At 42.2% G+C, this 27839-nt stretch overlaps 1 protein-coding gene across 3 annotated transcripts; it reads left to right on the top strand.

The window, feature by feature from the left end:
• Positions 1–1356: 1356 nt before the first annotated feature.
• LOC119735563 (intraflagellar transport protein 46 homolog) lies at positions 1357–24005 on the top strand. 3 transcript variants are annotated; one of them, XM_038209316.1, is made up of 10 exons: positions 1357–1481; positions 3520–3628; positions 6825–6931; positions 10472–10519; positions 12431–12562; positions 12890–12920; positions 14136–14305; positions 17371–17618; positions 19362–19575; positions 23443–24005. In XM_038209316.1, exons 1-10 carry the CDS (start codon positions 1449–1451, stop codon positions 23575–23577), a joined length of 1227 nt encoding a protein of 408 aa, XP_038065244.1. In that variant the 5' UTR covers positions 1357–1448; the 3' UTR covers positions 23578–24005. The 3 variants fall into 3 exon arrangements, with proteins under 3 accessions (XP_038065244.1, XP_038065243.1, XP_038065245.1); XM_038209315.1 differs by lacking the exon at positions 12890–12920 and having other exon boundaries at positions 12431–12594; positions 14137–14305; XM_038209317.1 differs by lacking the exons at positions 10472–10519; positions 12890–12920 and having other exon boundaries at positions 12431–12594; positions 14137–14305.
• The last annotated feature ends 3834 nt before the right edge of the window (positions 24006–27839 follow it).

The following is a 27839-nucleotide window of genomic DNA, read 5'->3' on the forward strand; positions in this document are numbered from 1 at the left end:
AAGAAAAGTTAGAATCGTAAGATAAAGTTAGAAAAGGAGGATCAAGTTTGAAGAGCGGGATCAGGTTTGAAGGTAGCAGACCGGCTCTGAGCAGATCGATTCTGCAACCGCATTTTGACCTCTGTTGTTGCACTGCATTCGAATTGACCAATCATACGTTTAGTCATGATTTGGAAATGAAATGATGTCACGATTTAGTAATGTCGTCTCCGATTGGCTGAGTTAGGTGAGATCGTATAAATCTGCATACTTTAATTGACATATCAGACGTTAGGAGACTTCTCCGTGGATAACGGGTGGAACTCAGACTATAGTTGAAGAGGGATCAGGTTCAATGATCGAGATCGAAGAGGAAAATCAAGTAGAAGAGGGAAAAAAAGTTAGGAGAGGCAACCTTTCTGGGACAGAAATAGAAGTTGGAATACTGAAATTAACCGTGACAGGATAGTGCCAATTGGGTCGGGATTCATATGAATTTTAATGAAAACGTTCATTATTTAGCTACAGTGTTCCTTTCATTTCAAGCAGAGGCGGAGGCTGTCATATGTTGAACGTAATACGACTCGAGAAAGGCTCGGAAATGGGGGACTAGTTATTAGAGAAAATTAGCATACAAACAGGATACTGATTTATTTATAGCTTTGTATGCCAAAGTTATGCCAAATTTGTTAGCACCGTAATTTCTTGACGAGAATTTTTGTATGATCTATATGACTGATAGTGACAGGTGTTGGAGCTCTCTTTGTCGCATGGATCCTGAATAAACATGTATGTATGATTGGTTACCAGCGCTATTTTGTTGAAACTTTAAGGCAAAGTACCTGTGCAATATCTCGACGAGACAAAACGGGTTAATCAACATCGTCCCCAGTGCTTACTTTATTTCCAACATGTTTCCATTTATAGTAAGCCCTGGATAGATCAGCTAGTGGTGGGCACGTACTGCTCGACACCCTGGAGACGAGGTTGGGTTTTAATCATTGAGATCAATGGTTTTAATGCACTTTAAAAAAAAAAAAAACGTTTTCTTTCAGTGGCTATGCTTCAGACACAACCTCGTCCCCAGTGCTTACTTTATTTCCAACCGCATTGAGAAAGCAGGTAGTAGTGGGCGCGTACTGCTCGACACCCTGGGGACGAGGTTGCTTCAGACATGCTTCAGACAAGAATAAAGAATTTTAAACTGAAAGAAAATTGTATAAATTCTACCTACACTATTGTATGATTAAATTTTTCTGACGTGGATCACGGAACCATATCGATTTTTTTAAGCATTCATGAGTCGAATTTGACGCACAAATTCGTGAAGCCAAACATGCAAAATGAGTCCGAGGTTTCAAAAATATTTGTAGTCTGGTGAACAATATTACTGCACTGTGCGGCTGCGCTATAATGTGAACTGAGTGGTATGGTGCGGGAAACAGACCAATCGCACCAACATTCTTCTGATGGCGGATGATTCCGACGAAGAGAGTCGAGGTGTAAGTCCAATTTTTCCACATTTATTTTATATTTCTTCAACTAAAACCTTCACTTTCACGGAAGAAAGTACCGTAGTATTTAATGTGTTACTAGAATGGTGTATTTCGTACCTTTGTTTCATAGAAATATGGTTGCCAAATTTAATGGATTGAGCACAAAATGAAGGACAGCGTTGTTGCTAGGATTTTGTACACAACTTTTTTACGCCATTGGTTATGCACATTGACATTGTCGTGGTTGTTGCTGCCGCAAAATGTATGACTAGGCCTAGCTAGCTAGGGGGCCAAGGATGTTTTTGGTTTTTTTTGGTTAAACTAAAAGTCCAATAAACTCTCATTGCCTTCAACCCCTTTGGGCCATCATTATTGAAGAACATTTTGGTCTTCGCAACTCAGTCTTGGCCAAGTAAATGTTTCTTTTTACTTGGCCAATACTGAGTTGCCAAGACCAAAATGTTCTTCAATAATGATGGCCCGAAGGGGTTGAAGGCAATGAAAGTTTATAGCCTAGGCCCCTAGTTGATTTATTGATTGTCACTAATGTCAGGGTTTTTTCCAGTGTATATTTTGCCGGAGACGGCAAACCTTTAGTAAATGTTAGTTTGTCGGATATTCCACTGAACATGCGCAGTTACTGTTTTTTTGTACTAACATTTTCCGGTGACAAGTTTTAGTCTGGCTCCATGCCAAAATTATCGTTGTTACCTCGTATTCACAAGATGGGATTCAGACCATATTATAACATGTATAATTTCAGACTTTATTTCCCTTTTAAAAAAAATCCTCCAGAGCCACAAATCTGAAAAAGAAAATTTTTTGCAGAGTAGGCCTGCCTACTCTGCAAAAAATGTTTGAGACATGTTTAAATAATAAAAGAAGAATATTCTTATTTATTTGGGGATGAGAAAAAAAAACCTTAAAAATGTGGTGCAGTCGGAATCGAACGCGAGTCATCCCGCTTACTAGAGCCTCAGCTTAACCACTACACCAAACGTGCTATGCAACTTTTGGTGGGAATTTAATACATCTTATAATTCAGCCCTATCTTAAAGAGTACAGCGCCCTCTGTTGATATGGATTGCCGCCGGCAAACCTTTAGTAAACGTTAGTTTGCCGTCATTACCTCCGGCAAAATATCCACTATCTTAATTACACTGCCTGGTGATCGACTAAGGCATTTGACCTCATTGAAATCAGAATAGAAAAGATACAGCCTAGTTACAGGGCGAGTAATAAAAAAAGTGGAACCCCCAAAATTTCATATTTAAAACAATATGTAACATCAAAAAATTACAAAAATAAAAGTTACTGGAAGGCCAATTTCATAAGCTACTTTTAGATGAAAGAATTTCTGAAATTGTTCAATCCGTTCAAGCAATAGTGATAATTTAAAGACAATGATCCTAAAAGCTCTTTCGTCCAAAAATGCGATTCTAAGAATCGACGTCACAATCGTCTTCAAATATCACCAGCGATAGGCTAAAATCTCAGTTTAATATGTTTAAAGGTTAAAACTATTCAACCAAGTCCTTTTGAAGGCCCGTCTTTTCTTAAAACAATGGATTTTATCAATCAAATTGGTTGCCCATGCTGGTTTGTTAATAAAGATATTGTAGTTGTTGATAGTTGTTGAAACAATGTTTCTGTGTCATTTTCTTTGTTGTTCCAAACAGTCAGAATAAACAATAAATTGCTGGGTTTTTTTTGACGAAACAGGTGTTAGGATCATTGCTTTTAAATGGTAATATTCTTTGAACGGATTGAACAATTTCAGTAACATTTTTTATTTAAAAGTAGTTCCTGAAAATGGCTTTTCAGTCACTATTATTTTTGGCGCTTCATATTGCTTCAAATATGAAATATATGTTTGGGGGTTGGGGTTCCGCTTTTTTTGACTCACCCTGTAGTTCTGTTAATTTTTAGTGTAAAAATGAATATTGATTTATATTAAGAATTTCAAATTTTACACATCTGTGGTATGTACTCCATCGAGTTTGCACATCAAGGATTAAAACAAATTGTTTTGTTGCTTTTGCAGACTAAACTTGTGACCAACCAACCCTATGATGAGTCCTTAGAGATCCCAGACGCTGAGGAGGTTGCATCTCAGTACACACCCAGCCCCAGGCAACCTGGTACTCTCCCAGGTACTGTATCACCCTGTCTGTACACCTGTTTGTCCTAGGGTAGCAGACCAGTAAATAAACTTCCATGTAGACCCCAATGGTAAATGCTCCCACTTCAAAAATACGGGAAAAATACTCACAACTCTCCAAGGTGTTCGAGACACACATCAAATTAAAGCTTATTTCATCATCTTTCATTTTCTTTTCAATTTTCGGGGGGTCAATTGAATAGGACATCGTACGGGGTACGTGCGGTTGGATCGTTGTTTATTTTTCGCTGTGTCGTACGGCCAGTGCGCAATGCTCGAAGTCGCTGCGCTTGTTGTATACGAACAAACGGAATTGGGAGCAGATTTTTTTTTTTGCAACCAAAATTTATAGCGTTGCGGTAGCGTAGCGGCACGATTTAAGCGTAGCACTTATTTCCGAAAGCGTAGTGGGTGCTAGCGCTATTTAATGCCTGGCTAGAACACTGCAACTGATGACTTTAAAGAGAAATTTCCATCTGAAATGATCACCCCTGAAAATAGTCCTGAAGCCCATCGCCATTTTGAAAAACGATGCCTACACTCCATTGCAAAGTAGAGCGCTTTTAGGGTCCAAATTACATCCAAATTACACAGAACTGCAAGCTCCCAGTCCTGTGCACGGCTTCCACCCATATTTTTTACAAACCCTCAAGTTCATGGCCCACAGCATGCTCAAATACTGAAGATTTTGAGGGCATGCAAATCGTGATTTGGCCGGCGTAGGCAATTTTGGACCGATTTACTGGTCTGCACCCCTAGGTTATGTCTCAGTTGCTCTCTTCTGTGCACTCAGACTTGCATGTTGTACAATGTTCCGCATGGACACTTTTACAGATAGATTGGAAGTGTGCAGTGAAGGAACAATACACATGTGTGCTGCTCGTTGCATCAAGGACAGTTTGCGCGACGAACATGATTTTGTGCTGCACAAAACGTCCCACAATGCATCATAATCATCATTATGGGGTGCTGTAGTCCAATGGTTACGGTGTTCGACTCGTGTGCCGTGGTACACCGGTTCGAATCCTGACCGTGGGAACATGGTGCTTGTGCTCCTGAGCAAGGCACTTTACCATTATTGCTTCGTCCTTCGGATGGGATGTAAAGCCGTAGGTCCCGTGTGTTGTGTAATGCACGTTAAAGAACCCAGTAGCACTTGTCGCTAAGAGGAGGGGTTTGCCCCGGTGTTTCTGGCAGTGGTAGCAATTATGCGCCGCAGCACCTAGCAAAAAGGTGCTACATAATGGGTCTCATAATGTTCATATACTTCATTTACCTGGCTTTGGTTGCATTCTCCCCCAGCGCATTGTATCCTCTGGCAAAAAGCGCTATACAAATACAGTTATTATTATTATTATTATAACATATGCCTGCACTGCACGTATCCAGTCTGACAGCTATCCGTTAACCCTAACTGTGCTGAATCCTTCCAAATCCTCTTTGCCAAAGTGGAGGAATTTGGAGGATTGAGGTTACATGGCAAAAGTGCTTTACTGGTTTCACACCGGTAGGATGCACTTTGTCAAGGTCTTGGGCCGGACCTTGTGTGTTTGTGATCAGCCATGCATAAATATAGGTCTGGATTATGCTTGAAATCCTCCGTACTGCTCCAGGATGTCATTGGCCAAGCCCCAACATATTGACAGTCACTGCCGCAGGATTGTGCAGGATTCCCACTATGAACATCTTCATCCCTTAAAAATTCGTTTAAGAGCCATTTTCCCATGAAATTACAGTTAACTAAATTTTCACGGATTGTTCAACATATTCAGCCATATTAAGAGTCCGTGAAAACACCCTTAAGAAAGTCCTTTGTTTACCCATGGAGATAGACCCAGTGTACCGTTATGTATAACCAATGATAATCCTCAGTGGCCAGGGTCATTAAAAAAAAACGGGAAAATACCCTTCCATGATTAGTCCTATATAAGCCCCATGTAAATGTCAGTGAAACATCTCTTAAAGATTCTTTTTACTGAGAAATGGACTTTTAATGACAATTTAAGGGATCAGATGGACCATATTCATGAACTAATGGAGGAATTAATTTGCAGGATTGAGGCTACATGTGGATGTTTACATAAATGTGGAGGCCAGTGGTATAATGCACATGGTGTTGCCACTGGTTTTCAATGATATCCGTTCCAGCCCTGTCAACTTGACTCTCTCCTGGATGTATCACTCTTGTCTATCCACATGTCCGTTCAGGGTTCTGTAGAGTAGTTTTTCTTTGTTGCACAATTCTGTCCACTCCAGCCCCATAAAAATTAGGGGTCTGTGTGGTAGGAGATTGCCGTTGTCATAAACCTCAGCCCACACATACTGAATTTTGTATTCTTGTGGAGACATTTCTTTGTTCTCGTGTAGTAAAGTTTTCGAGTTTGAATGTGAAGTTTCAAAATGCTCTTATTTTAACCAGAATTAATTTCCTTGGCTGAAATTCGGACTTAATATCCCTTTTCTAAAACTCTTCCATTTCTGACGGATCACCCACCTTGGAAATTCCTAGTTTTTGAGTAAAATCCATATCTATTTCGTGAAAATCTTGTGGAGACGTACATATATTCATCTATAGAAATTGCCCTGTGGAGACGTATACAATCTTTTGTTCCCCATTGTGTGCACGTCTCCAGAGGGCACGGTGTATCAGATCATAACCTACATGCAGTTCTCTCTTTAGTGTGTCAATCTTCCTCGACACCCGCCCAGGGTTTGTTTTACATTTATGGTACTGTACAGATCAAGGCACAATAACACTTTGTCTGTTTTTAGAGCTGCCGCACAATTCCAAAGAAAGTCGAACAAAAATAGTTTCAAAGTGGTGGGCGGAGGTGATTCTAATGAACGAACAAAATCATACACAATCAGCCATCGTAAATGCTTTTTTCCATTATCCTCGTCCGAGATGTTTAGATTATTTAAAACGTAAAATTGATCGGAGGTTTATTGCGCAATACATTTGTTGTAAAAGTCCTGCGCATGGCGTAAGTTACACACTGTTTTGTGAAATCACCTGCAGGTCGGAGTATTTAAGCCACTGTTCTGCATTTCTGTTTACTTTTACTCTTCGGTGTAAAAGTGAACTCTGTGTGTATGTGTCCATCCTATCTTTTCCAGGTTCATCTGTTTATAATTTTTTTATTATTTTGTTTGGTGTCACTGATCTTTTCTTGTCCCTTCATTTTCAGCTCGTGGGAGTAGTCTGCACACCGGTGGCATCAGGGGCATAGCCTCACCAGGCTCAATGGACGACAATTCAGACGACGATTTTGAACAGGGTCCCATGGAAACAAAGGTATTGAAACGAACAGTTGAAATGTAAAGATAATAATAAATAACTACCTCCATTTTTGCTAGGAATCAATTTTTGAGAGTCTTGCTCAAAAAAAGAAAAGTCGACAAAATGTGGTAAAATCCATTGGTGCATTTTTCAATTCCTCCCCTGCCAGGTGCACCTGCGTACAGCACCGGTAAAAAGTTGCATGAAGAGGGCGCTATTTAAAATGTACGCGTGGTGATCGATATGAGGACCTGGAGTGTTTTGCACTTTAGTATAGTGTTTAAAGAGGTTGTGGAATGCCCGAAGACATTTCCGTCATTTTTTCGGGTATATGTAGCCTAAGGTGTGATGAAATAAAAACGACTATTGTTTCTGTCATGAAATGAGTACAAAGGGTACTTTTGAGAGCAATTTGTGTAAAGTCGTCATTGCGGGCAGCAAACAAAACACAGTAAATCGTGACGTAATAAACAGGACTCGTTTATGCTACTCTGCATCGGGAGTCCTGTTTATTACGTCACGATTTACTGTGTTTTGTTTGCTGCCCGCAACGACGACTTTTACACAAATTGCACGTTCGGGTCGAAACAGGCATGACAGGACTTGAAAAACAGCTCTCAAAAGTACCTTTTGTACTCATTTTATGACAGAAACAATAGTCGTTTTTATTTCATCACACCTTAGGCTGCATATACCCGAAAAATGACGGAAATGTCTTCGAGCATTCCACAACCTCTTTAAAGGGCTTTAACCTGGTACAAGGATTTGAACAGCTAACCACAATTGATAAAAAAGTAATACCGCCGACTGAAATGTGGCACCTAGCAATGAAGCGTCGCAACTTTAGGATAAAATAAAATCACAGTCACACGTGTATGTGCGTAGTTCTTTTGTTTTATATGAATATTCAAACCAGCAAAAAGCTGTATTCAAATATTCGGTAGATGATAGAATATTCAAATATTTGGTGTATTCAGGACAGTTCTAACCATATACATCTCATCCCCTCCTCGCAGAGTCTGTTTTTGGGTTTGTTTGTTTTTGTAGGCGACAACTTTGTTTCACCTGTGTATTCCACTAAAATCCATGCACAATTGTTCAAAACACCCTTACCCCCTTTTAAAGGGAAAATACAACATTTGCAAACATCAAAAAATAAAACCACCAAATCATTTTGAAATACCTTGCTGGACTGTGTTAGTGAATGACAGTGTAAAGCATCCTGTAAAATCATGGCACCTGGTATACTGTCATTTTCAAGAAAAGTGCTATTTTTGTATCAATTTCCAACGCTGATCGGCCGATCAGCGTTGGAAAAAACTTGCTTTTTTCAAATACTGGCCCCAATTGACCATCGCACTTGTTTGCAACCGATTACACACCTATGAACGGGTACAAGCCAGCTAGACTGGTTCCCTGACCTTACAATTCCCCAACGTATGTAAACTGCTCTGTTTCTTCTTCATGGAGTCAGGGAACCAGACTACAGGAAAATGATTGTTTTTCTTGGTTTTTATAGCATTTTTGAACCCAAAACCTCAAAAAAGTCAGTGTAACTATATTTGCTATATATTTCCAACCCCCCAATTCCATCCATTTCTGAAAATTACAGCAAAAGCAAATGATGTATATTCCCTTTAATCCCCACACTTTGTCCTCCACTCCCTCTACAACCCTCCCCCTCCCCTCCAACCCTCCCCCTCCCCTCCAACCCTCCCCCTCTTCCTCTCTGATCCTGCTAAATTGAAATCCAACCTGCTAAATCTTCCCTGTAATTTTTTTTTTTAACCATTCCTAGCACAACTCTTTGTTGTTTTTGTTTCCCCCTTATTCTGTGCACGTTAAGGATATGGATCAAACCGTGAAGGTAACAATAAACACTGTACACTGTACAAGTTTCCAAATTTTTTTGACCAAACGGTTTTCGTGAACAAGACTTTGCTTAGTGGTGTCGCATTGTTCGCTCTTCAGTAATTGGTAACGTACCGAACCAAGCTATAGGGCCTTTCACACTTTCCAAAATCTGTGAGATTTCAGAAACCCCTTTTGTATATGAAATCGTCACCGTTTTCACGAAGAGCCACATATGTGGATTTTGAAGAAAAAGCGTTTTCGAGGTGATCGAAAAGAAGTTTCTACTATTTTTAAAACTGCAAAAATTATTACTTTGCAACAAACTTTCACTTGATTCTATGTGAGGTGAATTTTTACGTGAACCCAGTAATTAGAATTAACTTAGTTAATTAGCGAAAAATTAATTAGTAAAGATATGTGTCTGTTCGTGAAAATGAAAATTCAGGTTTTCTGCATTTTGGCCCTCTCTGTTCAATGTGTTTTCCATATGGAAGGGGCGTGCGTACGAGCGCGCAGCTGACAATGTACATGTAACAAAAGGCTCTTTGTGAAAACGAAAATCTCAGTTGACCTACTTTTACGCCTTTCTGTGCAATAGGTTTTGTACGCGTTCAAGGGGTTAAAATGTATGTTACTCTTCGTGAAAATGCAAAATACAATTATCGAGATGTCTGCCCCTTGCATCATCAATGTTATTTGGAAATTAATGATGTTTTGCTTACAGAAATATGTAAAAATGATTGAGTACAATGTTCTAAAGCAAAACAGTGAGAGAAAAAAATTGAAATCGAAAAAATTGTAATTTCGTGAAAACGGTGCCTAAATGTGCTCCAATAGACTGTTTTCATATGGTAACTGGCTTCGTTAGTTTAATTTAGAAACAATGAATGTACCAAAGCCTGCTCATGTAAATCACTGTGAAACAAAAGCATAGCACCTCCAAATTCATGGTCATACAATGGTAGTTCTAGAACCATACCTACATTTGTATGTACTGTTTTAAATCACAAGATCAAAGGACTATTTAATTTAACATTTACTCAGTACAGTTTACTAGTCCAGTTCCTGTACTGTATCTTGGATTTTCTTTACTTTTTTATTGTATTATTATTGATACAGCTTCAGTTTGCGGTAACACCATGTGGTTGTGTCTACTTTTGCTCAGTAGATTTAGTTCCAATAAGAACTGTCCTGCTGGTTCAAAATAAGGAAATTGTCCTGCTTATTATCATTCAGTCTCAGTGAAGATAATTGCGAGAAGTCCCACCGCCTTCCATTGTACTTAGCAAAAGTGGATAATAAGCAGGACAAGTTCCTTTTTTGAACCAGCAGGACAGTTCTTATCGAAAACTAAATCTACTGAACAAAGTAGACACAACCACATAGTGTTACCACAAACCGAGAACTAAATCGATACTCCACCATGCAAAGCCTAAAATCTTGTACCGGTATTATTATTATCTTTACCCAAGTGAAATTCAGAAGGGTGCCACATACATACATGTACTGAGACATTTTTTTTTTTTTTAACACAGACTCTATTTCGCAAAGAACTGTCTTTTAATTTTGCATGCCACTTTGTACGTATGTATCTCTCTCGCATTGAATAGTTTTCTTCTTTAATGTATGTTTAGTTTAAATAAAAAGTAATCTTTTGTACAATAACCACCCAAATTTGCCTCCCTGCATTCTGGTTAAAAGGATTTGGATGAATCTTATCAGATAGCTCAAATGATAAGCCCCGCCCAGGTATACATTTGCATAATATGAATATTCACAGTGTGTATTGATGTGTGGCAGTGCTGCACATTGCCTTTGCACAGTTTAAAATTGCGAATCACTTATGTTCAAACTAACAAATTTACAATTACAAGTTGTTTGATGTCTTTTAACCATTCGCGCCGGATGACGTGTATACACGCAAAGGTTTTACGGTATTCGGAACGGATGACGGATAAACACGCAGGGAGGGAGGCCGGAAACATCTGTCAGCGACCCGCTCGCAGCGAGTGAGGCCGGAAATATGAGTGTGCTGCCCGAGGGTGATGGCTTCAACCCGCCTGGCTGAGGCCAAGCGAAAAATAATCCTGCGCCTTATTCCGTTCTTGTCAAAATAATACCGGCGCGAACTGGTTAAATGTCAGCAATTTTTCAACATGTCACTGCCCCAGGAACTTGTACAGCTTCACAGCAGAAGCAGAATACAGGGGTGTGAAATCTCAGCTTTAAAGCTGATTTCAGCTGTTTTTGTTTTGGATTTCAGCTTTTTTCCCTCACTTTGCTGTGTACAAAAGTATAGGAGATTTCCAAGGTTCAGCTTTTTCAGCTATTTTTATCAGTGGTCACTCACACCCCTGAGAATACTTGCAGTGTATATATTTCATCTTTCTACAATTATTTCTAAATTACTTTTCCTTCAGTTTTCCTAAGTCACAACACCTACTGTAAGGTTTTTGTGGTTATTTGATGATGCCTGATTACCGGTGGATCAGTAGAGTTTTTCTGGCTGTGTAGTGCTGTGAGAATGCACCTGGGCCCAATTTCACGGCGCTGCTAAGCACACAATTTTCTGCTAATATAGCCTCCATCTATTTCACAGAGACGGTAAGCATAAGCACAGCAAAAGGCACGCTAACTTCAAGGAAAAATTTGCTTAACTTAGTGATGTAACAATATAGATCTCCATGCACGCGCGACCGTTAGCACACAAACGCCGTGAAATAGTGCTTAAGGTTAGCGAATTTTTCTGCTATGCTATACACAACTTTTCTGCTAACTGTTAAGCAGCGCGGTGAAATTGGGCCCTGGACAGTTGATGCACATAGCTGATGATGGTAGTGAACTGTAGGGTGTTTTCCAAACCATGGCTAAGTCTAAAGCTTTGGCTTCAGGGCCCCTGAGTTAGGGGGAGGGTGAAATATGTGACGGGGAACTCTCTAGCCCAATATAAAACCACAGGTTGCAGTGTTCTCCAACTTTGAAAATTAAAGGTCAGTGCGTGGTCAAAAAGCGGAGGGGGGGGGGCGCTATGTTAGGGGCGCTATTTGCAGTCATACATTTCTTTATGCTAGGGGGTGCTATTTGCAGACGAACATGTACATTATGTACGGATAACAGCTTTTAGGCCATTTCTAACACAGTAACACTAACAATTAAGTACAATACTGGCTTAGCATCACCTGTTTTTTTTAACACATCAGTGACCATGGACTCTGAGGCAGTTTGGCCTTGAGACTTTTGACCTGATTGATTGCTACAATGGGCAGGCTTGTCAGTTTGACAAGTGTTCCATGTAACTGCTTTTGGCAGAGTTTCTGGCCAAAATGTAGTCCCACTTGTTTTTCTTTTTTGTTATTTTTTCCTTTCTTTTAAAGCATGGCGGGCAAGTTTTTAAGGTTGGCGGCAGCTTTTGAAGTTTGGCGGGTGCCTCAGAAAGCTTGGCAGGGCACCAGGTTATATTTACAGGTTGGAGAACACTGGATTGCTTCAGGGACACCAATGTAGGGGAAAACTTTAGAGTGTTTCCATTTAGTTTGGAACCCATCTAGACAAAGCCAAAGCCAGAATCATAGCCGTGGTTTAAAAAAAACCGGGTGATAAAGGCAGTTTTTGAAACCTCCGTTTAGTGACACGCTTGTTTTCTTTTGTTTGGCTCCTCAGCCCATTTCCCAGATTCCACAGCAGCGGCAAGCTCCGGCAAGGCAGCAGGTGCCGTCGGACGATGACGACGATGAAGAAGACGATGATGATGATGATGAAGACGGGAGTGACTCGTCTGAGGAGGATGAAGAGGAGGAGGAGGGAAGAAATATGGCTCTAGAGGGGTAAGGTCATTATGGGGGTCATGATGGTGATGGTGAGTAGGGTAGTAGTGGTGAAGACAGGACTGACTTGAAGGAGGAGGGGGATAAGGAGGAGGGAAGAAATAAGGTTCTGGTGGAGTATTAAGGCAGTGATGGTAATTGGGTAGTGTTCGGAAAGATTGAACTGACTCGTCGGAGGAGGATCAGATGTAGATGGCAAAAAAATAAGGCTCTGGAGTATTAAGGCAGTGATGGGTCATAGTGGTGATAATGATAGGTTAGTGGTGGTGAAGATGGAAGTGACTTGACAGGGGAGGAGGAGGAGGGAAGAAATATGGCTCTAGAGGGTAAGGTCATTAATGGAGATCATGATGGTGATGGTAACTAGGGTAGTGGTCGAGAAGATTGGACTGACTCGGAGGAGGATAAGACAGAGTTGGAGATGAATAAGGCTCTAAGGTGATAATGATAGGGAAGTAGTGGTGAAGATGGAAGTGGCTTGGCAGAGGAGGAGGAGGGAAGAAATATGGCTCTGGGGGAAAAGGTCGTTATGGGGTCGTGGTGGTGATGGTGAGTTGGGTAATAGTGGTGAAGACAGAAGTGACCCATCAGATGAGGATGAGGAGGAGGGAAGAAATATGGCTCTTGGGGGAAAGGTTGTTATGGGGATCGTGGTGGTGACGGTGAGTAGGGTAATAGTGGTGAAGACGGAAGTGACTCGTCAGAGGAGGATGAGGAGGAGGGAGAAATATGGCTCTGGGGGAAAAGGTCGTTATCGGGGTCGTGGTGGTGATGGTGAGTAGGGTAATAGTGAAGACGAAAGTGACCCATCAGAGGAGGATGAGGAGGAGGGAAGAAATATGGCTCTGGGGGAAAAGGTCGTTATTGGGGTCGTGGTGGTGATGGTGAGTAGGGTAATAGTGAAGACGGAAGTGACCCATCAGAGGAGGATGAGGAGGAGGGAAGAAATATGGCTCTGGAGGAAAAGGTCATTATGGGGTCGTGGTGAGTAGGGTAATAGTGGTGAAGACGGAAGTGACCCATCAGAGGAGGATGAGGAGGGGGAAGAAATATGGCTCTGGGGGAAAAGGTCATTATGGGGTCGTGGTGGTGATGGTGAGTAGGGTAATAGTGGTGAAGACGGAAGTGACCCATCAGAGTAGGATGAGGAGGAGGGAGAAATATGGCTCTGGGGGGGAAAAGGTCACAATGGGGGTCGTGGTGGTGATGGTGAGTAGGGTAATAGTGTTGAAGATGAAAGTGACTCGTCAGAGAAGGATGAAGAGGAGGAAGAGGAATGAAATACCATGGATCTGAAGGGGTACGGTTGTAATGCAACTAACGCAACTTTAAGGCCATAAATTGTGGTGTAAGGGGAGTTATACCATGGCGTAAAGTTTAATGAAATTGGCTGCTGCCCTCTCGGCACCCCTTGTAGAGTACGCTGGGCAATGATGTGAAATGATGATGATGCTAACATAGTGATGATGATTTTGTGAAGCTAGAGATACTGCCTGTATTGCCTCTCATTAAAATCGTCAAAAACACTTCTTTGTTTTTCAGAGCGTACGATCCAGCCGAGTATGAGAACCTACCAGTCAGCTCCGACATCAAGGAGCTGTTCCAGTACATCACTCGCTACACGCCTCAGACCATAGAGCTGGAACACAAGCTGAAGCCGTTCATTCCCGACTACATTCCAGCAGTGGGCGACATTGATGCCTTCATCAAGGTATGTAGTGGACTTAAGGCCAAAAAAAAAAAGTCTCCGGTTTCTGGTATGCGCGCGCGTCGCCGCAGCCATGCGCGTCGGCAAAATGAAAAAGTTTTTTTTTCAATACAAGATGATGTCTCAAAACCGCCAAACTCACTGGTTTGACTGGAATTCTGCTGCTGCACAATTTTAACGTGTTTTTAGATGGGGTTATGATCGAGAGTAAGCTTTATGTGGCCTCTCTGGACTCCCATATATTTGCACTAAGTTTAGTCGGGCACCATTTGCAGTCATCAGCCGACATTTGAAGCCAAAAAAAAAAAAAAAAAAGCCGCGTCGCCGCACCACTTTTGAGGCAAGCTCCATACCAGAAACCGGAGACTTTTTTTTTTGGCCTAAGAGGCTAAAGGGTTGGTTGTTGGTTGAGTGGGATGGAGGGTTAAACCTCAGTTATTAGGGAGGTTTCGCAAGCGAACGGATACGCTTACACTTACGCTTAGCTATCCGTATCAGTTTTTTACTTACGTGTAGCGAGCGAGATATGCGTGTCGTCTGCACGTTTAGCTGATAGTGAGTGGTGTATGACGTCATACGTGCTGACGACACGCATATCTCGATCACTACACGTAAGTAAAAAACGGACATGGATAGCTAAACGTAAGTGTAAGCGTATCGGTTCGCTTGCGAAACCTCCCTTTTATGTGAATACTAGCGGCATGCCGCGCTTTGCATGGCACCCGTAAGCTGAGCAGAGTCATAGTTTATTGTTTACTTTGACTCATAGAACTATATTAAATTACTAGAGCGCTAACTCCTCATTCTTGCGCGCGGAGACGCTTTGAAGCCGCTCTGGGCGCAGACATTTTGAACTTATGTGCGTGTTTGTAGAACACAATCAAAGTAGATGGATTGAATTTTAAAAGTGTACTCTAAATGCAACGCGCAAGTAGAAGATACGCAAACATCTTAAGCGGGTCATGACGGTTCAAAAAACGTCACGGCGAAAAGCATCTGCAGCGGAGGGACGCGCACACGTTGCGCTGTTTGCGTAGAGCAAAACGAAACGCTCATTTGCTGATCGTGCATTTCGGTTTTGGGCGTGTTGGCTTCGATGACGCACCGGTATGGAATACAGACGCAGATATGCAAATAGCCGTACAAAAGCCATACAAAATTTTGAGTTTTCCATAGGTTTGTGCACAAACATGGGTGCCCCCATCAGGCATTACTTTGTACATCAAGTTAGCGCTCTAGTAATTTAATATAGCTCTATGCTTTGACTTCAATTTGCATGTTGACCCCAAGTGGGCGTAGTAAACCTTGATGCAGCAATTTTGCCACATTTTTCATCATCAACGTTATGTTTTGCGTAATAGCGATACTGATACATTTTGGGGTGTTTGCACAGAGATAATGTTGTAATATGTAACTATTCGAAGTCTGAAAGAAAAAAATGTGCCAAAAAAGCAAAACAAAATAAATCATTTATTTCACGTGCCAACTGTGACGTCAAAGGACATTAAAATCAGAGCATACATTTATTAAAGGACCATTTAAGTGCTTGCACACACGCTTTTAGGCCTTTTACAATAAAGATGACACACAGACATCAGACAGACATCAGATTTCAGACAAACAGACAGACAGACAGCGTAGGATCTTTTAATTTAGGATGCCCGTTTTGCTTGCTACCCGACGAATGTAAACGGGCATTTTCTGAACAATTGTGATGCCATCAAGCTAAATGAGTCATTTGTCAGGAATTTTTATGTGGAGATACAGGCCAAAATAGAGGTCCACTTCATCACATCACTTCATCACATCTGTTGGTGTTCCGACTTCCATGATTTTTGAACTAAAGATGGTATCAGCATGCGGTTTTCACAGCAGTAATGCTGAGATTGTGCTCTTTTGAAATCTGTAATAAAATTTGTTTTGACCAGGGTCGACAAACGACTCATGTAGCTTGATCGTATCACAATTGCTTTCAGTATGTTTGGGGATCTCCATGAGGGTACAGTTTTTGGCCTGGATTGATGTACATCCCAGCAAGCTCAGCATCACGCACCTGTTGTAATTAGCAACTCAGCATCTCTAGAAACACAAGCCCAAAGACTAGACTCAGTCCTTCTGATTTAAAAATCACAGGTGTGTGGAACAAGGCACACCTTGATTTTTCTAGGCGTGTGATTTATTCTAGGCGTGTGATTCTGTGGTCCAAGCTGGGAATGAACAATCTGGTATTGTTTTTATAATATTCATCTAGGTTTACAGTAAAGCCATGTCAAGAGCTCACTAAAAGGGGTTGTTTATTGCCCAATCCTACCAATTTTTTTATTAATCTGTCCACCACAGACCCAAGGATCTTTATTCGAAGTTTTTTATGTGTACTTTATACGGTATGGTAGCTAAATCATAATTCCTGTAGGAATATTTTGCAAGCTTTCTTAAATCTGAATTACTTTTGCAGGAGAACCCATAGATATTGGGTAGTGGTACGGTACACTGAAAATGTAATAATTCAAGTTCTGGGTTTCCGGTCTTGGTACTATAAATTATATTGATATGGTAGGCTTAATGTTTGGCTTTTTTTTTCCTCTTCTCTGACATGCTTTATTTCCACATATTGTGAAGTATAATTATGCCGTAAATGCATGCCGAGGTCTGCAGTACAGAGGGATTCATGGTGTCCAATTATTCGCACTTCTCGGGGAAGCTTTTAGGCGTGTGATGGCGTGGGGGTGCAATCGCACGCCTCAAATCAGAAGGACTGTAGACTGTCTTCATGTCATCAAAGTTATTATTCATTTATAACCGAATGTCTGTGTCAGTTGCATGGCCATTCAACAAGCCAACAATATAGACCCATCTGTGGTCCATTTTCGTTCCCTTCATCTCACTACAGGGTAGATCTTGTGGCTTGGAAATCAGCGTGACAACATAAAGATTGCCTTCAAATCGTGAATAATCCATTATGATTCACTTACTAGGTTTTCGGAATTAAATACTTCTCAGCAAGGGGAAATTTCAAAGAAGACCAAAACTAATTCTCTTGTCCGCCATAATCCCCCTCACCTCCCTAGATCCCACGTCCAGACAACCAGCCGGACACCTTGGGCCTGACGGTCCTGGACGAACCCTGCGCTAAGCAGTCGGACCCCACAGTCCTAGACCTGACACTGCGGGCCATCTCCAAGCAGACCACTACCAAGGCCATGCAGGTCCGCAGCATCGATGAAGCCAGCAAGAACCCCAAACTGGTGCAGAACTGGATCGAGAGCATCAGCAACCTGCACCGATCCAAGCCGCCGCCGACTGTCCACTACAACAAGTGAGTTTGAAACTGTGTTGCTGTCCGGTCCATATCAATTCCCCATAAGTCCAACCCGTTCATAACTTCCCACAAGTCCATCACAAGTCCATCACAAGTCCATCACAAGTCCATCACAGGTCCATCACAAGTCCATCACAAGTCCATCACAAGTCCATCACAAGTCAGTCACAAGTCTATCACAAGTCCATCACAAGTCCATCACTAGTCCATCACTAGTCCCTCACAAGTCAGTCACAAGTCCATCACAAGTCAGTCACAAGTCAGTCACAAGTCCATCACAAGTCCATCACAAGTCCTCACAAGTCCATTACAAGTCCATCACAAAGTCCCTCACAAGTCCATCACAAGTCATCCAATCCCAATTTAAGTCAAGAGCTATAAGAATGAAGTGTTGTCATTCACTATTATCCACTGTAACTTGTGACGAGACGTGTGACACGACATGTGATTTACTTGTGGCAACTCTTGCAGTGCACTTGTGATGGACTCGACTACAACACTGGTTTGAAACCACATATTGTTCAGGGTAACAAAAATGATCAACTCAGCTTTGGCCAGTAGACCTCATACGTAATGACATCACGCTTTGTTTACATACCTGCGCTTTCCCGCGTCCCACCTGGCTCTCATGGGAAAGCGCACATGTAAACAAAGCGTGACATATTGCGTCTTGAATGTCTATTTAATGGAGATTCCCAGCACTAAAATGTGCTAAGAACAGAAGTGCCGTGGTTAGCAAACATAAGGTACCAGCCAAAATGCCATGTGATGTATTGCTATTGACTGCATGGTTCCCGTCTGGTTTTTGATGAGTACGTTAATTTGTAGAGCGACATTTTCCGCCTGGCAAGTCAATGCAATTGGCCCAGGTATTTACCTTATTCTTATTATAATCCACTTACAAATCTCTTCAAGTTCAGGTTAATTTCGCACCAACTGCACAGCCTTCTGAGACCATTACAGTAGTAGAAAAGATACATGTATTCTGCACTCACCCTGTACATGTATACTGTACACAATTCCAAGTTCATGCTGGATATTAAAAAATTTTAAGTGATGCAACAAAAATTGCTTGCTTATCCACTATTATTGGGCACAGGTCTTGTTGTACACCCTAACCTTCCCAAATCCTCCAAAATCCTCTTTGCAAATGGAGGATTTTGTAGGATTTAGGCTATATGGCAAAAATGTGTGGCTGATATTGTAGGATGCACTTTGCAAAGGTCTTATTGTGGGCCTTGTATTGTTTATGCACAGCCGGCCGTGCGTAAATTTAGGCCTAGATTATACTGCACTGCTCCAGGATGTCACTGGCTCTGCCTCAACACATATTGACAGAGACTGCTGGAGGATTTTGCAGGATTGAGGCAGTGGTGACCCATATTCAAGAAATAACATGATTTTGGAGGATTGAGGCTGTATGCAATGTTTACATGGAGGCAGTTGTAGGATTTGGCAGGATTGAGGTTGCATCCCAGCATCCTACCAAAACGGTACGCCGCGAGTCTGTGGGCATTCCTTGTGGGGTACCTCCCATTGTTCCGGTACCCCACAAGGCAGTGGTTGTACACGCACACATACTTGTTCTGTAGTTGTGACACACACCTGACAAGCGATAGTTATTGTGAGGACCAAAGATGCTGTGGGGACAGTAGAAGTCAAAAAAACTTCCCCACAATGCAGTCATTGCTAAACACACACATGGAATCAGTTTTACTTCTATTTTGTTTTCCCAAACAGAACAATGCCGGACATCGAGTCCCTGATGCAGGAATGGCCGCCAGAGTTTGAAGAGCTCCTGAAGCGAGTGGGTCTCCCAACGGCCGACGTTGCCTGTGATTTGGACCAATACGTGGACATGGTCTGCGCCATCTTGGATATACCTGTCTACCAGAGCAGAGTCCAGGCTCTGCACGTCCTCTTCACACTCTACTCCGAGTTCAAAAATTCACAGGTAAAATCTGCGAAGATCTACAAAACGAGCCGACTTCAGTTTTTTCAATTCAGGTTTTTTTTAATTCATTTTTGTGCTTTATACAATGAATTTATTGCAGTTATGGATTTTTTCTCAAACATTTTTCAAAACTGTTTTATGCCTCCCACATAGAACACTGTAGGTTGGGAGCTAAAAGGTAGTTACAACACTCAACCAATTTTTGGCAAAGGCTCTTGGCTCAAATTTTATGAATGAAAAAATATATACATGTACATGAATATATTTTAAAACAACTGTCAGATTAATGTACAGTCGAATCTCGTTAGTACAAACTCTGTTAATACAAAATTCTGGTTATAACAAACATAAAGCCTTAGTCCCGACTGTGCATTATGTGCACAATGAATGGGACTGATGTTCCTCTTAATACAAAATTCTGATATAACAAACAATTTGGCTAGGTCCAAACGAGTTTGTATTAACGATACTCGACTGTAGTTTGTTTCAAGTTACTCAGATTTTTTTCTGTTTTGTGTGTAGTTATTTTGATAATTCAACCAAATTTGGTAAAAAAGGACTTTTGTCCAAACTTTTCAGTAGGGACTTTATAGTTGTTAGACGAAGAAATGTACTGAGACATTCCAGTGGTCGGTAAAACGAAAAGAACCAACCAAAATCCAGTCCCGCATTTGTCAGGCATGCAACTGGGGAATCACAAAAAAAAGAGGAAAATCAAATATTTCCCAGACTTTGTACAGTATTTTTCTATTTTCAATGGCACACATGGGAGGTAAAAAAAGAGGAAATCAGCTGATCAGCTGAAAAGTTGCATGCCTGATTTGTATTGCATTTTTGTGGTTTATTCCCTAAATTTATGGCATACAACTGACGTTTTTATTGGATTACCGTATTGCACTGGAATGAAGGATTTCCTCTAAAGCATCCACATAACAGCACTGTAGCTAGTAGAGAAAAAGAAGCCTGTCGAGTATAACAACTGGAGGAAAGGTTGCAACACAAAAACATTAGGAAATTACAGATTAAATATTGTAGGGGAAAGATCCACTTGCGAACCAGGATCCACAGATCCAGGATGCGAACCTGGGTCACAGAGATGGACAGGGAGAAAATACCACTGGGCCAAATGGAGTCATTTCATTGTTTTCTTTCAATTTTGTTGGGGGGGGGGGGTCAACCAACTGAGTGTCCTCTTAAGAATAAATTTTGTATGGGAAAGATCCACTTGTCGGGAGGGGATGTGAACCTGGGTCTCAGAGATGGACAAGGGGAAAATACCACTGGGCCAAATTGAGTCATTTCATTGTTTTCTTTCAAGTTTGTTGGGGGGGGGGTCAACCAACTGAGTGTCCTCTTAAAAATAAATATTGTATGGGAAAGATCCACTTGTCGGGAGGGGATGTGAACCTGGGTCTCAGAGATGGACAAGGGGAAAACACCACTGGGCCAAATTGAGTCATTTCATTGTTTTCTTTCAAGTTTGTTGGGGGGGGGTCAACCAACTGAGTGTCCTCTTAAAAATAAATATTGTAGGGGAAAGATCCACTTGTTGGGAAGGGATGTGAACCTGGGTCACAGAGATGGACAGGGAGAAAATACCACTGGGCCAAATGGAGTCATTTCATTGTTTTCTTTCAAGTTTGTAAGGGGGGGGGGGTTTCAACCAACTGAGTGTCCTCTTTGCCCCAGTCTGACAGACTCACTGACTGACTGTCAAGTGGAAGCGAGTCGGGGAGACAGACAGTGAGAAGGGGGCAAAGCGGACACTAGGTTGGATCTCAGTTGGACCAATGTGCCAGGCTTAGCCCCTTCATTGATGTCGCAAAGTAATCCTACATCATAGCACGGTTTTGAGTCAACTCGGTCCGAGTCAAAAGTTGCCGTTTTAGCGACAAGTTGTACTTGACTCGGTTTAAATATAAAAGTGTTCAGACATCGTTTTAGCAAGAAAGTTACACCGAAACAAGTTCAACCGGTGTTTTAAGGCAATTTAAAACGGTGTCTGAACGACCCCAGTAAGTCAACTCGGTCCCAAGTCAACTCGGTCCCAGGCCAACTCGGTCCCAGGTCAACTCCGACCCAGGTTAACTCGGTCATAAGTCAACTCGGTCCAAGTCAATTCGGTCCCAGGTCAACTCCATCCCAGGTTAACTCGGTCATAAGTCAACTCGGTCCCAGGCCAACTCGGTCCCAGGTCAACTCCGTCCCAGGTTAACTCGGTCATAAGTCAACTCGGTCCAAGTCAATTCGGTCCCAGGTCAACTCCGTCCCAGGTTAACTCGGTCATACATGTAAGTCAACTCGGTCCCAGGCCAACTCGGTCCCAGGCCAACTCCCTCCCAGGTTAACTCGGTCATAAGTCAACTCGGTCCAAGTCAATTGGGTCCCATGTCAACTGTGAAATCTGAGGGGAAAAAAATGCTCTAGCAAGGCACCAGGGCCAAAAACAAATGGTGCCATGCTAGGGGCTGTGCCACGCTAGGGTACATCAAGAGACCTGAAAATCCTGTTTGCGTACATTGATTTTTTTCCCCCAGTGACGGAGTTGACTTGGGACGGAGTTGACTTGGGACGGAGTTGACTTGGGACGGAGTTGACTTGGGACGGAGTTGACTTGGGACGGAGTTGACTTGGGACGGAGTTGACTTGGGACGGAGTTGACTTGGGACGGAGTTGACTTGGGACGGAGTTGACTTGGGACGGAGTTGACTTGGGACGGAGTTGACTTGGGACGGAGTTGACTTGGGACGGAGTTGACTTGGGACGGAGTTGACTTGGGACCGAGTTGACTTGGGACCGAGTTGACTTGGGACCGAGTTGACTTGGGACCGAGTTGACTTGGGACCGAGTTGACTTGGGACCGAGTTGACTTGGGACCGAGTTGACTTGGGACCGAGTTGACTTGGGACCGAGTTGACTTGGGACCGAGTTGACTTGGGACCGAGTTGACTTGGGACCGAGTTGACTTGGGACCGAGTTGACTTGGGACCGAGTTGACTTGGGACCGAGTTGACTTGGGACCGAGTTGACTTGGGACTTGGGACCGAGTTGACTTGGGACCGAGTTGACTTGGGACCGAGTTGACTTGGGACCGAGTTGACTTGGGACCGAGTTGACTTGGGACCGAGTTGACTTGGGACCGAGTTGACTTGGGACCGAGTTGACTTGGGACCGAGTTGACTTGGGACCGAGTTGACTTGGGACCGAGTTGACTTGGGACCGAGTTGACTTGGGACCGAGTTGACTTGGGACCGAGTTGACTTGGGACCGAGTTGACTTGGGACCGAGTTGACTTGGGACCGAGTTGACTTGGGACCGAGTTGACTTGGGACCGAGTTGACTTGGGACCGAGTTGACTTGGGACCGAGTTGACTTGGGACCGAGTTGACTTGGGACCGAGTTGACTTGGGACCGAGTTGACTTGGGACCGAGTTGACTTGGGACCGAGTTGACTTGGGACCGAGTTGACTTGGGACCGAGTTGACTTGGGACCGAGTTGACTTGGGACCGAGTTGACTTGGGACCGAGTTGACCTGGGACCGAGTTGACCTGGGACCGAGTTGACCTGGGACCGAGTTGACCTGGGACCGAGTTGACCTGGGACCGAGTTGACCTGGGACCGAGTTGACCTAGGACCGAGTTGACCTAGGACCGAGTTGACTTGGACCAATGTGGCCTGCACCCCCATATCACTGCCTGGCTCACAAGTGTGAGTCTGGCAGTACTATCACAAAGGATTACTCTGGGACATCAAAGAAGTGACCGAGTCTGGCTCATTGTGTAGGCCAGATGCATGAGAAGACTTTAGGTGAATAGCTCTTCTGAATCAATTGAAGTTTTCTTTCTTTTGTTTCAATCCTTTTTTAGCATTTCAAGAACCTAGCTGAAGAGAACAAGCTGGACAACAAGTTGAAGAACCGGGGCGGGGCGGATGACGATGGGGACGACTACGGTGGCGCTTCCGGGGCGGGAGGCGAGGACACCGATAGATTAGTTTTCTGAAATCCTTTGGCTTTTTCGTAAATTTTCCGTTTTTTTGACACACCTACAGTTGTAGTCATGTAAACCACTGACTGATCATTTTGCTTTTGTGAACAAGTTGTGGGGACCCAAATTCACGGTGCTGCTAAGCAGTTATTAGTCTTTCTTGATTAAAATTAATTGCTAAACATTTGGACAAGAACCTAATGGTAATTTTTTATGCAAAAGCTGCTCGGAGAGTGTCAACATCTTTCACTAAAAAAGAATGCACTGCTTTTAAAAAAAAACTTGGCATATTTGCGCTGGGTGGACAACATCCGTGAATGGTCAGGGTGTGACACCAACTAACTGAAAGCAGCAACACTGGAAAGACGGGCTGTGGTGGGAGCGGAGCCAGTGATCCCAACTGTGTATAATTTGAGGAAGAGGCCACGGGCAAATGCCAATGTCTAACGAATGAATGAATGAATATTTGTCTTTGTTTTGACACTGGGTATTTAAACTGGGGGAACCTTCCATTGTGCAACCATTATTTCACTCCAGGCTCATTCTCATTATTTCACTCCCTGTGCTTAGCTACTCTGCAGAATTGTTCCCCATGCTTGTACAGTTTTTATATCACTTTCACTATCCTGTTGATTAGGATGTTAACAAGACCAATTTTGTTGCCAAAAACTTTACTTGAGCTTTAAAAGGGGGAGATAACTTCTTGCTCAGCAAGGGTGTTTGATATGCGAGCAGACTCGGCGATTAATTATGCACAAAATGACTGCGTCTTTGACCTCGAGATTCTGACCATTCAGCGAGCACCATCTACATGTATATCCCAGCATGCAACTGGGAAGTTAAAGGGGGGGGGGGGTAAAAACAAAACAAAAGATGAAATTCAAATCTTTCCACGACTTTCTTCAGCGTTTTTCTATTTTGAATGGCATTCATGGTATTAAGTACAAAAAGAGGAAATCAGCCGATCCGAGGAAAAGTTTCATGCCTGTGTATCGGGTCTTCGGTCACCTGTTGTCATAGATATCTAATAAAACCTCGACACGACATCTATTATTACTACATGTATCGAATTGTGTTACCAAAAATAGGCAGCATGTAACGATGTTATGCTATGCACGAATGTCCTGTGGTTTTGAAAGATCATCATATAATACATGTATTTTAAACAACGCGCATAATCCATGCGAAGGTCCTCTTGTGCGTTCACGTTACGCCAACGATTAGCATTCGAGTATTCTATAGGCGTAGCATTTTGCTCACACTAGTAACAGTGTCAGGCGTGTATTATTCATCAGTTCAGTGCGTGACCTCGGGTAGCTGCAATGGGCTGAATGCGAACGATTTCGGGCGCAATTCACAACATGACTCCAAGATTGAAACCAAGATCCTAGAATATAGTTTTCTCTGAATATACAGCATTCACAGAGGTAAAACTTCACATCAGTTGTTAAGTACCCATCTATAGGTTTTTAGCACTTTTGTTGCTTCTAACGAGAGGCATCATTTTTTTGTCATGTTGCTCACATTAAACAGTTTATGCAACCACTTTTACACCAGTCACATTTCCAGAGATACACATGTGCATTGCAGAAGAGAACAGTTTGTTGAAAGTTGACATCACATAACCACACCATCCAATTTGTAAACAAATGTAACATGGTCAATACAGACTGTATTTCAACTGTGGCCCTTAAATGTATCAACAACTTTGATTTCTACAAAAATGGTAGGCGTTTATCCCAAATGTTTTTCCCAACTTGTTTGTCCTGAAAAACAAGAAAAGTTATTCAATTTGCAAAACATTTGTCTTTTCGTTTGTGATTTATTCATCATTCTGTGTACAATAATAATGTGTACAAAGTTTATTATCCGAGTACAAATAAAAATCTGTGTGTATAAAAGTGAACACTTTCGGTTCATTTATTACCGCCTCCAAGGAGGATATGTTTTCATCTGATTCGGTTAGGTTTGTTGGTTGGTTGATTTGTCTGTTAACAAAATAACTCAAAAAGTTATGGATGGATTTGTACGATTTTTTTTTTTTTTTTTTTTTTTTGTGGTGGTCCTTAGTACAAGTACAAATCGATTAGATCTTAGAAGTGATCCGGATCTGGGTGATCCAGGATTTTGTTGAAGGATTCTCCACCATTTAGGATTCGTAGCCGAGCGGCTAGAGCATGGAACTACGGAGTGAAGGTTGGCTGTTTGAATCCCATTCGAACCAAAAACTGGAAAAACTCTCTCTGACGACCCAACGGTAAAATGTGTACCCGATTCGTTCAGGGAAGGTAAGACGGCGAGAGGAGAGGACTGGGCCCCGCCACTTATATACCGCGCCCAAGACACAGTGGACCTCTAACATCCCACTGCCCCTACAGCCAGTAATGGCTATGGGACCTTTACCTTTTTTACCACCATTTATTTCTTTTGGGTGTACTGACAATTGGGAATTGTTTAGCCCTAGCGGAGGTTTGCGCTCTCCGAGTGCTTTCTAGCTGCAGTTAAAATCGTCTTGATTTACATTAAAAAGTTATTGCAAAATGCTTCGTGTTCTGGCATAATCCAGTGAATAACTACAGCGTTGTCAGTTTTCTGATAATGCCAAGTTTATCAGACAAGTCAAAAGTTTCTGTAAATACGAGCAATATGGTTAAAACCAAAGTTCTTGGTATGTTCCCCCCGTTTCATAGAACCTAAAGTCTCTGGTCTTGCTGTACATTATTCATGCATTATTCCTTTTTTGGAGAAAAATCACGTGTAAAAATTGACGGAATTCTGTGTGATAGTCGTCAAGTCTGTAACAAACCCATGTGGCCCATCAGGCCGGGTTTATCTCCTGTTTCACTAGCATGAAACCACCAAAAATATTTCTACTTCCCCAAGATAGGATGCCAGTCCATCGCAGGTTACTCGCCAGCTAATGCTGGTATCCATTTGTACTCCTGGGTGGAGAGAGGCAAAGGGGGTGAAGTGGCCAAAGTCAGGCATGTACGACTACTGCAATTAGTAGACTAGTCGCCGATGCTAAAAAGCATTGGTAGTCGCGACTCAATTTCTTAAGTCGACTACATGTAGTCGTTATGCTGTGACTAATAAACAAATAATGAATGGAACATTCCATCTTTCAACGAATGAAAATATTCTCTCCATTGCACGAATGCAAAACATTCATTATGTGTTTTATATAACAGCGAAGTACAGTCGACTCTTGTTAATACAAACGCGTTCAGACCGGGCCAAATTGTTTGTTATAAAATAATTTTGTATTAAGAGGAACATCACTCCCATTCATTGTGCACATAAATGCACAGTCAGGACCAAGTCTTTGTGTTTGCTATGACCAGAATTTGTATTAACAGTGTTTGTACTAACGAGAGTCGACTGTAGATCTTTGTCATTCGATTTGAGGATAAAAACAATAAGAACAAACATTTACAAAATTGTGTATACATGCACTTCTTCTTTTTTTTCAGTTTGTCCAAGGCTAACAATATACAAAGGTTTCAAAGTCAAACCATTAGCAATATGAACGTTAATATTGTAATTTCTTAAAACAATGTAAACAGCAAATTTAGTTCATAACTGCACCCGCTTCAAAGGCAAGTTTTGTACTACATAAAAAGCATGAAGTGCTCATATGGGCTACGTGCGCTAATAAGGAGGGCGCGTTTTTACAACTTTTGAGAGCCCTATAGACGAGACACACAGGTGTTCGTGCTGTGCTGTATTGGTTCATGCCCGAAGTACACACGACTTTCTGAATGTGCCAAAACTTCACGTGAGCGTCAGTCATTGTCGGTGCGCGAATACGTTCAAATTTAACTTGGGATGGTCTCCCAGACTAATTCCCACCCCCAATAACTTTGGATCATTCGAAATATGTAGCGGATGGACCGGAAACCGGTCTAGGTCTCGTCAACTCTCCTTTTCTGGCCGTGAACGAGTTCCTGTGCACGGAGCCCATAGCACTGCTAGTGCTGCGCGGCCTTACACGATAGGGTGTGCGCGTGCAATAAATCAAAGGAGATAGAACAAAAACTCACGGTTGATGGGACCAAAAATGCATTTCTTAAAACAGTAATGATGTAGGCCATACAATGGTTTGATTAATGAACGTCGCGTGACCTACAATCATCCGATCAAATGACAACGATTAACTTGGGTGTATGTAATTGCGACTATTGAAATAAGTCATGATTATATTGCTCCCATTCATGCCGCGGCTCAAAATGTACTATCCGCCTATGGGGAATGGGAAATACTATTCAACAGTTAGG

Source organism: Patiria miniata, unplaced genomic scaffold, assembly GCF_015706575.1.
Source record: "Patiria miniata isolate m_02_andy unplaced genomic scaffold, ASM1570657v1 HiC_scaffold_29, whole genome shotgun sequence".
Classification (NCBI taxonomy): domain Eukaryota; kingdom Metazoa; phylum Echinodermata; class Asteroidea; order Valvatida; family Asterinidae; genus Patiria; species Patiria miniata.

Bases quoted from the DNA above. Each gene is read 5' to 3' on its own strand.
- LOC119735563 (XM_038209315.1), top strand. From the start codon at position 1,449: ATGGCGGATGATTCCGACGAAGAGAGTCGAGGT. The intron at 12,595-14,136 runs GTAAGGTCATTA...TTTGTTTTTCAG, and splicing joins AGAAATATGGCTCTAGAGGG to AGCGTACGATCCAGCCGAGT. The intron at 19,576-23,442 runs GTAAAATCTGCG...ATCCTTTTTTAG, and splicing joins CCGAGTTCAAAAATTCACAG to CATTTCAAGAACCTAGCTGA.